The sequence below is a fragment of the Balaenoptera borealis genome (assembly GCF_965194805.1).
Source record: "Balaenoptera borealis genome assembly, chromosome: 1".
Lineage (NCBI taxonomy): Eukaryota > Metazoa > Chordata > Mammalia > Artiodactyla > Balaenopteridae > Balaenoptera > Balaenoptera borealis.
This window is the reverse complement of record NC_138860.1, coordinates 90,495,616-90,509,386: the sequence shown is the minus strand read 5'-3', so window position 1 is coordinate 90,509,386 and position 13,771 is coordinate 90,495,616. Positions and strand designations below refer to the sequence as shown.

General features: G+C 37.3%; 1 protein-coding gene across 3 annotated transcripts in view; it reads left to right on the top strand.

Moving 5' to 3' along the window:
• WDR3 (WD repeat domain 3) overlaps positions 1-13,771 on the top strand; it is a 60,530-nt gene that overhangs the window by 19,846 nt on the left and 26,913 nt on the right. For all 3 annotated transcript variants that reach the window (XM_082369002.1, XM_082369001.1, XM_082369000.1), the window contains exons 13-21: positions 192-293; positions 1,549-1,634; positions 1,798-1,933; positions 2,658-2,714; positions 3,751-3,851; positions 4,080-4,191; positions 4,338-4,472; positions 4,759-4,809; positions 5,342-5,407. In XM_082369002.1, the coding sequence (XP_082225128.1) occupies positions 192-293; positions 1,549-1,634; positions 1,798-1,933; positions 2,658-2,714; positions 3,751-3,851; positions 4,080-4,191; positions 4,338-4,472; positions 4,759-4,809; positions 5,342-5,407 (846 nt within the window). The remainder of the gene's footprint in view (positions 1-191; positions 294-1,548; positions 1,635-1,797; positions 1,934-2,657; positions 2,715-3,750; positions 3,852-4,079; positions 4,192-4,337; positions 4,473-4,758; positions 4,810-5,341; positions 5,408-13,771) is intronic.

Below are 13,771 nucleotides of genomic sequence, written 5' to 3'. Positions count from 1 at the left end.
TCCTTAGTTGTACAGTATAGCAACCCTGCCAGGATTAACCCAACATGTCAGTAGGGGATTTAACAACATTTATTCACAGAGGAAGTACAGAGCATGGACCGTGGAAGCCCGTTTCCTGAGCAGTTAGCTACATTGTTGCTGCTTGGCTATGAAACGGTGTAGGTTGTGTGTTCATTTTGTGTCTTCCAAAGACAGGAAAGCTGCAGCTTTATGACTTGGCCTCAGGAAATCTGCTGGAGACAATAGATGCACATGATGGAGCTTTATGGTCCTTGTCTCTCTCTCCAGATCAGGTAACTAAACCAGATGTTAAGATCTGGGCTTCAGTACTCTGGCTGTACTTCCCATTTCTTATATCAAGTTCTACTGCTGCCTAACAGGGATTTCTCTCAGGGTTTCTTTAAAGAAAGCCCACTTTTGTCTAATCTCTAGATTTTATGTATGGTGCCGTATCTTGTGCCTGATAATATGAATAGCTGTCATTATGATTTGAGTTCTTGTTCAGCTGCTGTTGATCATCAGCTCCATGACATCAAATTGCTTACCCTCCTGACTTTTTACCAGTGGTTTGTGATACTTCTTAAGAGGAAATACTTCCTGGGGCAACATAATGTGGAGGATAGAGTAGACTTTTCTGCTCCCCTTGTAGTCCATACATCTCTGACTATATAAATCTAGTGATTTTTTAGTAAATATGTGAACCTTTTCAAGTCAATAACAGTGTATTTCCCTTCAAAGGAGTCACCCTGGAGAACCGTGTACTTAATTCCCGTAATGGTGCTGTTGCTCAGAACACTTTGAGATATTTTTTGACAACACCTTAAGGGATTGTGGCCCATTTATTTGAATACTCCCAATGGTGGCAAACCTTCATTCATTGAAAGTAGATATTTTTGGAAAAAAACGGAACCTGGAATTTAGACTGGGTAATGCCATTTGGGGTCAGAAATGAAACAGCATTTAAAATTTAAATAGTAGTAACATCTAGCGTTTGTAGAGTGTTCTCTTTTCCAAAGTGTTTTCACGTCCATCATGTCATTATTGTTTTTTTCACAATGATTTTATGAACTAGGTAGTCTTTACAACTGCACCAACACTGAGGGTCATTATAAGGTTATTTTCCCATGTTACAAATCTCTGAAATGGCAGAATAGACATTTGAGATCTAGTTTTCTGACTCTGTGGTCCTTATAGTTTACACTAACACTAAAATGTGATAAAACCAATTGAATACTTCATAGCAAATTCTTTTGACTGTTGCCTTACCCTGCAGTGTTCACTGAGTCTTTCTTCCTGATGCTGAATGAAAGTATAACTAGAACTTTACACTAGTTATCATCTGACTACATTAGTCTCTGCTAGGAGTTCTCCAATAGGATCTGTGGTGGCATCCCCTAAAGAGCAGTGAAGGGAGTTAAGGAAAAACCACATATCCTAATTCTTACCCCATGCCATTAAATAAAAATGGTCTTTTATACTATTTTGAGGTGTCTTATTAAAGTTTCTGTACTAAGATTTTTTTTAACGGAAATGTCATTTGATTTTCAGCGTGGCTTTGTGACAGGTGGTGCAGATAAATCTGTCAAGTTCTGGGATTTTGAGTTGGTGAAAGATGAAAACAGTACCCAGAAGAGGTGAGTGGACATTTTTTATTTGTGTTCATTTTTGGGGAGCGAAAATGGGGAACCATTGAATGGGTTTTTGACGTGTATTGATATTTCTGTTGAGCTCCAGAGGGTTTTTGGAATTTTTTTGTGCCTTTGTACTCATTTTTCTTGATGCTTTCTGTAATGCTAGGCTTTCTGTGAAGCAAACCCGAACCTTGCAACTAGATGAAGAAGTTCTGTGTGTCAGTTACTCTCCCAATCAAAAGCTGTTGGCTGTGTCTTTGCTGGACTGTACTGTGAAAATTTTCTATGTTGATACTTTAAAGGTACAGTGGTTATGCCTATGGATATTTGCTTTCTTTCTGACTGACCTTGGGTTGAGACTATAAAGAAGTGGCTTTGACTGTTCCCAGCAGTAGTATGTTTCTAAAAATATGTGAATCAAAACATTGCAAGTGCACTGGGAAGGCTAGGGTTTTAAAAGAATCCTTTGGTTCATAAATTTTGTTTAAAGCAAGTTGTATTTCATATGTTCAGAAAATCTGTGGACAGAAAATCCTGTCGTAGCCAGTAGTTTTAAGAGCATTTCTAGGTGTCTTAGGCAGTGATTCCACACTTGGCTGTAAGTCAGGATCATTTGGATTGCTTTTAAAAATATAGATTACTGGGCTCTACGCCCAGAGTCTCAGTGGGACTGGATTGGGCCTGGAAATATTGTTGTGAAGCAAGTGCTCCAGAGACTTTTCAGCTAAGAGATCCAGAGAACATCTCTGTTCCATATTCTGACTGAGGGAATAGGCTTCTGCAGCAGCCCTGGCTCCACTATATTGCAGCATTCTTGGCAAGTGCATGCAGGGGTTGTATGCTAGATATGGGTACAAGTCGCCTTCAGTGGTTTGACTGTCTTCTTTGAAACTACAGACATAAAGCAATCCAGAACAGTCTTAGCATTGTATTTAAAGTTGTATTTTAGATCTACAGGTAATAAATTATGCCTGTATTTTATAGACATGAGTTATTTATATTCTTTTTTTTTTTTTAAATGTTTAGTTTTTTCTCTCACTGTATGGACACAAACTGCCTGTCATATGCATGGACATCTCTTATGTAAGTAAAATTTAAATAGTGTCTCAGTAACAAGTTGTCTTTTCTAAACTGCTATCTTAGTTCTTGGCTTGATAGCTTCATTTTAGTGTTTTTCAGTTTGTTGTATAACTGACTATCCTAAAAAAAATTATAAAAATATATATTACAATCATACCTTAAATATATATATTTCTTTAATGCTTTTAGAATATTTTCACAGATACCTGAATTAATCCTCATAACCAACTCCCTGTTTTGGATTCCCCAGATAGTATTTTCTTGTAGAAAAGTAATATAATTGGTAGAACACCCTAAAATATGAAGAACTTTCAAAAAGGCAGTCCCCTTTGTTCTGAAGTATAATGTTCGTAAGGAAAATGGAACTTTGCAATATTTACGGTATTTTGCGTTATGTATACTTCCAGTCTCTTGACCAAAGTCATATTTTTTGCAATGTCTAGTTATGATTAGGAGTGGCAATATATATTTAAAAACAATGTCTAGTCTGTGTAAAAGGAATTGGCCCCTGCTCTAGCTGTCTGCACTCAGTGCCTTAACAGAATAAATTGGTGTCAGAAAATATTTTCAGTTTTCTTGTTATGTTGACAGCAATTTGAACTAGGTGCTAAAATGGGAAAGATAAGAGAATCAGTGATAGGAGACATGGCATAAAAAGGGCTAGGTCGTAAACATTCTGTATAGTAGATTCTTTCCCAGCCTCATTCTTCTCTTTCCCTCTTCTCTCCCCCCAAACTCTATGACAGAGATTAGAAATTCTTTATTCTATCTATTGAACAAAGTAAACATTACCTACATCAAGGCACAACATTGTCCTGTAGCAGGACCAAAACATCTAGGCCACAGAGTTCTTGCTCACTTACAAGCTTTTTAAGTAGATCTGTAGGTAAAAGCAAGGATGTAGGTGCTCTTGGTAAAGAGATGAAATTAATTTTTTGGCATTAATGTTTTTGAAAGAAATGGGATACATGTTCTGGTTAGCTTTTCTCCAGTTAGAGTTTCAGATAATCAAGTAATGTTTTACTTCCCTTCCTCCTAGGATGGAGCACTGATAGCAACTGGCTCTGCCGACAGGAACGTGAAGATCTGGGGTCTGGACTTCGGGGACTGCCACAAGTCTCTGTTTGCACATGATGACAGGTAGGTGTCATCTTTTCAAAGATCTCCCGTTGAGTCACCTGTAGGTATCATTTCCCGGGAGTATCTGTGTCTATTATTTAGTGTTCTCAGATAGTCAGAAGTGAAAAATTCTAAAATATAAATAGTCAAACACTCTAGAACTAGCTGTTCAAAAGCTATTTACGTGTATAAGACTCTTTTTAATGATGAGGAATTTGATGACATTTGAGTACTTCTCTCACTTTTCAGTGTGATGTACCTAAAGTTTGTACCCAAGTCTCACCTCTTCTTCACTGCTGGGAAAGACCATAAGATTAAGCAGTGGGATGCAGACAAATTTGAACACATACAAACTCTGGAGGTAACCTCTTGCCTGCTTTGCTTGCTCGGTACTTAAGAACTTCTTTTAAGATCAAGTGTTGATTTCCCACTAATGTAAGCAGTTAGCGGTCTATGAATAAGGTATTCTTACTCAGGATTTTTGTTTTCTGTCCTTTCTCTCTGCAGGGGCATCACCAGGAAATATGGTGCTTGGCTGTAAGCCCCAGTGGGGACTATATTGTATCGTCGTCCCATGACAAATCTCTGAGACTTTGGGAGAGAACAAGGGAGCCTCTTATTCTTGAGGAAGAAAGGGAGATGGTAAGGAGTTCAGCCTTGGTTACAAATGTGCTGGTGGGTGTCAGTATCTGACACGCTGTCTCAGCTCGAATTTCCTGTCTAGTGCTGTCACACCTCAGTCAGTGCAAGTCCATTGAGCTCCAAAAGATGTTTCCAAGACTGCTGACACCACTTCGGCAGCCAAACGGAGACAGAGATGCCATAAGGGGGTTGGATTGTGAAAGAAGCAGCTTCTCACTGTCTCATTTCACTTCACATAGGGGTCATGTTTTTTCTTTGAAATTAATTCATATCTATCTCTTTTCAGCAAAGGGAAGCAGAATATGAGGAGAGTGTGGCCAAAGAAGACCAACCAGTAGTAAGTAAATCTTTCGGGACCCTCAGACTGTGTCCTGTAATTATCTTATTGGAATTTACTGTAATTGCAAGAATTTCTAATGGGATTAGAATTGGGACTAGATGCCAAAGTCGTCTGCAGCTGATATGGGAAGGAATCTGTGTAGTCCTTCTTAATCCAGCTGTATATCCTGATTTTATGGGACAAATGATTGACCAGATTTGGTATTGAATGATTGTCGTTCTGGCTTTTTTTTTTTTAAGGAGGCTTCAGGCAGTTGTTTCACTGTAAATCAAAAATCAGAAAAAATTTGAGAAATTGGGCATTCTCTTTAAACATGTGTTGTAGAGCAGGGTATTCTTCTGATAATGCATATAACACATTTAACATAGTGTCTGGCACTTACTAAGTACTCAGTTAATGGTAGCTGATAACACCATGTAACAGTCATCGTAACATAGTAATGTCTATTCTTTTCTGGATATAAGATTAATTTATTGGCTCTTTAACACCTGTCAATGATATTGTTAAAGGATCTCTTTGTTCCTGGCAGGTTCCGGGAGAGACTCAAGGTGACAATTACTTTACTGGAAAGAAAACTATTGAAACGGTCAAAGCAGTAAGTTGATACTAGAATGCAGTATCTCATTTTTAATTTTTTTTTATTTCCAAAAAGTATTTTATTAAAATCTAAAGAAAAACACAAAGGAAACAATTATAAGAAATAAAAACAGCATGAAATTGCCCTTTTCCTAGATTTGACCCTAAAATCACCAAATAAGTGTTAAGAGCCCCTATTCTAATGTCTTCACTTTATGGCAGTAGTTCTCAAAGTGGAGCCCCCAGACCAGAAGCATCAGCATCCCCTGAGAACTTGTTAGAAAAGGAACTTCCCAGGCCCTAGCCCAAACCTGCTGAATCTGAATCACAGGGGTGGGGTGAGCAATAAGTGGGGGTTTTTTTGTTTGTTTGCTTTTTTGATTATAGACTCTTTTTTTAAATTGAAGTGTAGTTGATTTACAATGTTGTGTTAATTTTTGCTGTACAGCAAAGTAATTCAGTTACATGTACATTCTTATAAATTCTTTTCCATTATGGTTTATCATAGGATACTGAATATAGTTCCCTGTGCTATACAGTAGGACCTTGATGTTTATCCATTCCATATATAATAGCTCACCTCTGCTAACCCCAACCTCCTACTCCATCCCTCCCCCAAAGCAGCCACAAGTCTGTTCTCTATGTCCGTGAGTCTGTCTCTGTTTTGTAGATAGGTTCATTTGTGTCATGTTTTAGATTCTACATATAAGGGATATCATATGGTATTTGTCTCTCTTTCTGACTTCACTTACTCTGATAATCTCTAGTTGCATCCATGTTGCTGCAAATGGCATATTTTGTTCTTTTTTATGGTTCAGTAGTATTCCATTGTACATTTGTACCACATCTTTTTTTTTTTAACATCTTGATTGGGGTATAATGGCTTTACATTTTTGTGTTAGTTTCTGCTGTATAACAAAGTGAATCAGCTATACGTATATATATATCCCCATATCCCCTCCCTCTTGCGTCTCCCTCCCACCCTCCCTATCCCACCCCTCTAGTGTACCACATCTTCTTTATCCATTCATCTGTTGATGGACATTTAGGTTGTTTCCATGTCTTGGATATTGTGAATAGTGCTGCTATGAACATAAGGGTGCACGTATCTTTTTGGATTAGAGTTTTGTCTGGATATATGCCCAGGAGTGCGATTGATGGATCATATGGTAATTCTAGTTTTAGTTTCTTGAGGAACCTCCATACTGTTTTCCATAGTGGCTGTACCAACTTACATTTCCACCAACAGTGTAAGAGGGTTCCCTTTTCTTCACATCCTCTCCAACGTTTGTTATTTGTAGAGTTTTTAATGTGGCCATTCTGACCACTGTGAGGTAGTACCTCATTGTAGTTTTGATTTGTATTTCTCTAATAAGTAGCAGTGTTGAGCATCTTTTCATGTGCCTGTTGGCCATCTGTATTTCTTTGGAGAAATGTCTGCTTAGGTCTTCTGCCCATTTTTCGAATGGGTTGTTTGTTTTTTTGTTGTAGAGTTGTATGAACTGTTTGTATGTTTTGGAAATTAAGTCCTTCTCAGTCACATCGTTCACAAATATTTTCTCCCATTCTGTAGGTTGTCTTTTCGTTTTTTTTTATGGTTTCCTTTGCTGTGCAGAAGCTTGTAAGTTTGATTATGTCCCATTTAATTATTTTTGTTTTTATTTCTATTGCCTTGGGAGACTGACCTAAGAAAACATTGGTACTGCTTATGTCAGAGAATGTTTTGTCTGTGATCTCTTCTAGGAATTTTATGGTGTCATGCCTTATGTTTAAGTCTTTAAGCCATTTTGAGTTTATTTCTTTGTATGGTGAGAGGGTGTGTTCTAACTTCATCATTTACATGCAGCTGTCCAGCTTTCCCAACACCACTTGCTGAAGAGACTGTCTTTTTCCCATTGTATGTTCTTGCCTCCTTTGTTGAAGGTTACTTGACAGTAGGTGTGTGGGTTTATTTCTGACCTCTCTATTCTGTTCCATTGATCCATATGTCTGTTTTTGTGCCAATACCATGCTGTTTTGATTACTGTAACTTTGTAGTATTGTCTGAAGTCTGGGAGGGTTATGCCTCCTGCTTTGTTCTTTTTCTTCAGGATTGCTTTGGCAATTCTGGGTCTTTTATGGTTCCATATAAATTTTAGGATTATTTGTTCTAGTTCTGTGAAAAATGTCATGGGTAATTTGATAGGGATCGCATTAAATCTGTAAATTGCCTTGGGTAGTATGCCCATTTTAACAGTATTAATTCTTCCAGTCCAAGAACATGGGATATCTTTCCATTTCTTTTTTTAAAAAATTAATTAATTAATTTGTTTGTTTATTTATTTATTTATGCGTGCCTGCATTGGGTCTTCATTGCTGCATGCGGGCTTTCTCTAGTTGTGGAGAGTGGGGGCTACTCTTCATTGCAGTGCATGGGCTCTAGGCGCACAGGCTGCAGTAGTTGTGGCATGCAGGCTCTAGAGTGTGGGCTCAGTAGTTGTGGCGCATGGACTTAGTTGCTCCGCGGCATGTGGGATCTTCCTGGACCAGGGCTCGAACCCGTGTGCCCTGTGTTGGCAGACAGATTCTTAACCACTGTGCCACCAGGGAAGTCCCTATCTTTCCATTTCGTTGAATCATCTTCAATTTTCTTTATTAAGATTTTATAGTTCTCAGTGTAGAAGTCTTTTTCACTTTTTTGGTCAGGTCTATTGCTAAGTATTTTATTTTTGGGTTGCGATTTTGAAAGGCATTTTGGTTTTTTTGGATGTAATGTCCTGAAAATAGCAATTAAGTCTAACTCTTCTATTGTGTCATTTAAGATCTCTGTTGCCTTGATTTTCTGCCTAGAAGATCTGTCCATTGATGTGAGTAGGGTGTTAAAGTCTCCTACTATTAATGTATTGTCAGTTTTTCCCTTTATGTATATTAGTATTTTCTTTTTATTTAAATTTATTTTTTTTTATTTTTGGCTGTGTTGGGTCTTTGTTGCTGCACATGGGGTTTCTCTAGTTGCAGCGAGTGGGGGCTACTCATCGTTGCGGTGCATGGGCTTCTCATTGCGGTAGCTTCTCTTTGTTGTGGAGCACGGGCTCTAGGTGCACAGGCTTCAGTAGTTGTGGCACCTAGGCTCAGTAGTTGTGGCTCGCGGGCTCTAGAGCGCAGGCTCAGTAGTGGCGCATGGTCTTAGTTGCTCCGCGGCATGTGGGATCTTCCCGTACCAGGGCTCAAACTCGTGTCCCCTGCATTGGCAGGCGGACACTTAACCACTGCGTCACCAGGGAAGTCCCTGTATATTAGTATTTGTTTTATATATTTGGGTGCTCCTATATTGGGTGCATATATGTTGATGAGTGTAAACTCCTCTTCTTGTATTGATCCTTTTATTATTATATAGTGTCCTTCTTTATCTTTCTTTATAGGCTTTGTTTTAAAGTCTGTTTTGTCCAATATGAGTATTGCAAACCCAGCTTTCTTGTCATTTCTGTTTGCATGAAATATCTTTTTACATCCCCTCCCTTTCAGTATTTCGTCTTTGTCCCTTTTTCTTTGTTTTTCCTTTTGTGGTTTGATGATTTTCTTTCATATTATGTTCTTTTTGGTTTTTGTGAATCTGTTGTATGTTTTTCATTTGAAGTTATCCTGTTTTTCAAGTATGTTAACCCCATCCTATATCTACTTGCCTTAGACTGGTAGTCATATAGGCTCAAACACATTCTAGGAAATGAAAAAAAGAAAAATCTACCTTTTCTTACTCTCCTAACCCACATTTTATGATTTTGATGTCCTGTTTTACATCTTGATGTTCATGCTTTTGCTGTTCATTGTGATATCATCACGTTCACAAAAATTTTAATTTTTTTTTTAATCTTTGTATTGGCTTATTTATGTGAGTTGCTTTCCAATTGTGAATTTTCTCTTTCCTATATATTCTTCCTGCTTTTTCTGCTTAGAGAGTACCTTTCAACATTTGCTTTAGGACAGGTTTAGTATTGCTATATTCTTTTAGTTTTTGCTTGTCTGAGAAATTCTTTATCCCTCCTTCTATTCTAAATGATAATCTTGCTGGCTAGAGTATCCTCGGATGCACATTCTTCCCTTTCAGGACTTCACATATATCTTGCCACTCCCTTCTGGCCTGCAGTGTTTCTGTAGAGAAATCTGCTGATAGCCTTATGGGGGTTCCCTTGTAATTAACTGGTTTTTTCTTGCTGCCTTGAGAATCCTCTCTTCATCTTTAACTTGTGCCTTTTTTTTGTTTTTTTTACATCTTTATTGGAGTATAATTGCTTTACAATGGTGTGTTAGTTTCTGCTTTATAAGAAAGTGAATCAGTTATACATATACATATGTTCCCATATCTCTTCCCTCTTGCATCTCCCTCCCTCCCACCCTCCCTATCCCACCCCTCTAGGTGGTCACAAAGCACCAAGCTGATCTTCCTGTGCTATGCGGCTGCTTCCCACTAGCTATCTATTTTACGTTTGGTAGTGTATATATGTCCATACCACTCTCTCACTTTGTCACAGCTTGCCCTTCCCCCTCCCCACACCCTCCAGTCCATTCTCTAGTAGGTCTGTGTCTTTATTGCCGTCTTGCCACTAGGTTCTTCATGACCTTTTTTTTTTTTTTTTCCGTAGATTCCATATATATATGTTAGCATACTGTATTTGTTTTTCTTTTTCTGACTTACTTCACTCTGTATGACAGACTCTACCTTCAGCCACCTCACTACAAATAACTCAATTTTGTTTCTTTTTATGGCTGAGTAATATTCCATTGTATATATGTGCCACATCTTTATCCATTCATCTGATGATGGACACTTAGGTTGCTTCCGTGTCCTGGCTATTGTAAACAGAGCTGCAATGAACATTTTGGTACATGACTCTTTTTGAATTATGGTTTTCTCAGGGTATATGCCCAGTAGTGGGATTCCTGGGTCGTATGGTAGTTCTATTTTTAGTTTTTTAAGGAACCTCCATACTGTTCTCCATAGTGGCTGTATCAATTTACATTCCCACCAGCAGTGCAAGAGTGTTCCCTTTTCTCCACACCCTCTCCAGCATTTATTGTTTCTAGATTTTATGATGATGGCCATTCTGACCAGTGTGAGATGATATCTCATTGTAGTTTTGATTTGCATTTCTCTAATGATTAATGATGTTGAGCATTCTTTCATGTGTTTGTTGGCAATCTGTGTATCTTCTTTGGAAAAATGTCTATTTAGGTCTTCTGCCCATTTTTGGATTGGGTTGTTTGTTTTTTTGTTATTGAGCTGCATGAGCTGTTTGTAAATTTTGGAGATTAATCTTTTGTCAGTTGCTTCATTTGCAAATATTTTCTCCCATTCTGAGGGTTGTCTTTTGGTCTTGTTTATGGTTTCCTTTGCTGTGCAAAAGCTTTTAAGTCTCATTAGGTCCCATTTGTTTGTTTTTGTTTTTATATCCATTTCTCTAGGAGGTGGGTCAAAAAGGATCTTGCTCTGATTTATGTCATAGAGTGTTCTGCCTATGCTTTCCTCTAAGAGTTTGATAGTGTCTGGCCGTACATTTAGGTCTTTAATTCATTTTGAGTTTATTTTTGTGCATGGTGTCAGGGAGTGTTCTAATTTCATACTTTTACATGTACCTGTCCAGTTTTCCCAGCACCACTTATTGAAGAGGCTGTCTTTTCTCCACTGTATATGCTTGCCTCCTTTATCAAAGATAAGGTGACCATATGTGCATGGGTTTATCTCTGGGCTTTCTATCCTGTTCCATTGATCTATATTTCTGTTTTTGTGCCAGTACCATACTGTCTTGATTACTGTAGCTTTGTAGTATAGTCTGAAGTCAGGAAGCCTGATTCCTCCAGCTCCGCTTTTCTTTCTCAAGATTGCTTTGGCTATTCGGGGTCTTTTGTGTTTCCATACAAATTGTGAAATTTTTTGTTCTAGTTCTGTGAAAAATGCCAGTGGTAGTTTGATAGGGATTGCATTGAATGTGTAGATTGCTTTGGGTAGTAGAGTCATTTTCACAATGTTGATTCTTCCAATCCAGGAACATGGTATATCTCTCCATCTATTTGTATCATCTTTGATTTCTTTTATCAGTGTCTTATGATTTCCTGCATACAGGTTTTTTTTGTTTTTTTGAAAGGACTACATTTGTTTTTATTCAGAGACAGGATCTTACATGTAGAAAATCCTAAAGAACTCACACACATACACACATACACAAATCTACTAGAACTAATAAATTAGTTCAGCAAGATTGTAGGATACAAGATCACCATACAAAAACCAATTCTATTTCCATGTACTAGCAATGAACAACCAAAAATGAAATTAAAGAAACAATTTCATCCATAATATTATCAAAAACATTACAATAATTGTGAATAAATTTAAGAAGACACATAAGACTGAAAACTACAAAGCACTGCTGAGAGAAATTAGGGACGACATAAACAACTGTAGAGACATTTCATTCATGGATTGGAAGACTTAATGTTGTTAAAATGACAGTTGTCTCCAAATCTATACATTCAACGAAATCCCTACCAATATCTGAGTAGGTTTTTCTTTTGGGGGGGCAGAAATTGAAAAACTGATGCTAAAATTCATATGGAAATGCAAAGGATCCAGAAGAGCCAAAAACAATTTTGAAAAAGAAAAAAAAGAAAGAAAAGAATAAAGTGAGAAGATTTTTATTTCCTGATTTCAAAACTTACTATAAAGCTACAGTAATCAAGACAGTTTGGGACCAGCATAAGGACAGACGTATACATCAACAGAACAAAACTAAGAGTCCAGAAATAAGTCCTTAAATTTATGGTCAATTAGTTTTCAACAAAGGTGCCAAGACAATTCAATGGGGGAAGAAAACGTTTTTTCTTCAAACAAAAAAACAAACTTTTTTCAGACAACTAGATAGCCACATGCCAAAAAAGATGAATTTAGACCCTTACCTCACATTATACATGACAACTCAAAAATCAAACAAAGACCTAAGAGCTAAAATGCTAAAACACTTCTAGAAGAAAAAGAGAAAAAAATCATTGGGGAATTCAGTTAGGCAAAAAGTTCTAGATAAGACACCAAAATTCATTCTAAAAATTTGTAAACTGGACTTCAAAATTAAAACCTTCTGTACTTCAAAAGTCACTATGAAGAAAATGAAAAAGAAGCCACTGACTGGGAGGAAGTATTTGTGAATTATACACATGATAAATAACATAAATAAAGACAATCAATTTTTTAAATGGGCATAAGATTTAAATAGACATTTCACCAAAGAAGATATAAGAATGGCTAATCACCACAAACATGTCCAATATCACTAACTGTTAGGGAAATGCAAATCAAGACCCCAATGAAGCACCACTTCATACCCACTAGGAAGGCAAGAATCAGAGACAACAGCAAGTGTTGATGAGGCTATGGCAAACCTGGAACTCTCATAAAATGATGGTGAGAATGTAAATATAGTATAATTTAGAAAGCAATTAGTGATTCCTTAGAAAGTTAAACATGAATTCACCATACAGCCCAGCAATTCCACTCCTAGTTACATACCCAGGAGAAATGAAAACATACATCCACACTTGTACGTGAATGTGAACACAGCAGCATCGTTTGTAAAAGACCAAAAGTGGGAATAATTCAAATGTCCATCAACTGGCGAAGAGATAAACAAAATGTGGTCTATCCATGTAATGGAATATCATTCAGCAACAAAAGGGAATGAGAGACCGGAACACACAACGTGGATCAACCTCCAAAACCTGGTGTTAAATGAAAGAAGCCATGTGCAAAAGACTAACAGTCTACAACCTGTAAGATTCCACTCATATGAAATGTTCAGAAAAGGAAAATTACTATAGAGACAGAAAGCAGATTATTGGTTGCCTGGGAATGGGAGCAGGAAGTGACTACAAGTGGGTACAGGGTGTATCTTTGAGACATGGAAATGTTTTAAAATTAGACTGTGGTGCTGGCTGCACAGCTCAGAGTTTACTAAAACTCATCAAATTATACACTCATAATGAGTGAATTTTATAACATGCAATATCATGCCTTGATAAAGCTGTTTTTCAAAGAGTAAAAGTTGCAAAATTTTGTTTTGACCAAAACCATGTTTCAAAGACAGGTTTTTTGTCTCCTTAGGTAGGTTTATTCCTAGATATTTTATTCTTTTTGTTGCAGTGGTAAATGGGAGTGTTTTCTTAATTTCACTTTCAGATTTTTCATCATTACTGTATATAGGAATGCAAGAGATTTCTGTGCATTAATGTTGTATTCTGCTACTTTACCAAATTCATTGATTAGCTCTAGTAGTTTTCTGGTAGCATCTTTAGGATTCTCTATGTGTAGTATCATGTCATCTGCAAACAGTGACAGCTTTACTTCTTCTTTACCGAT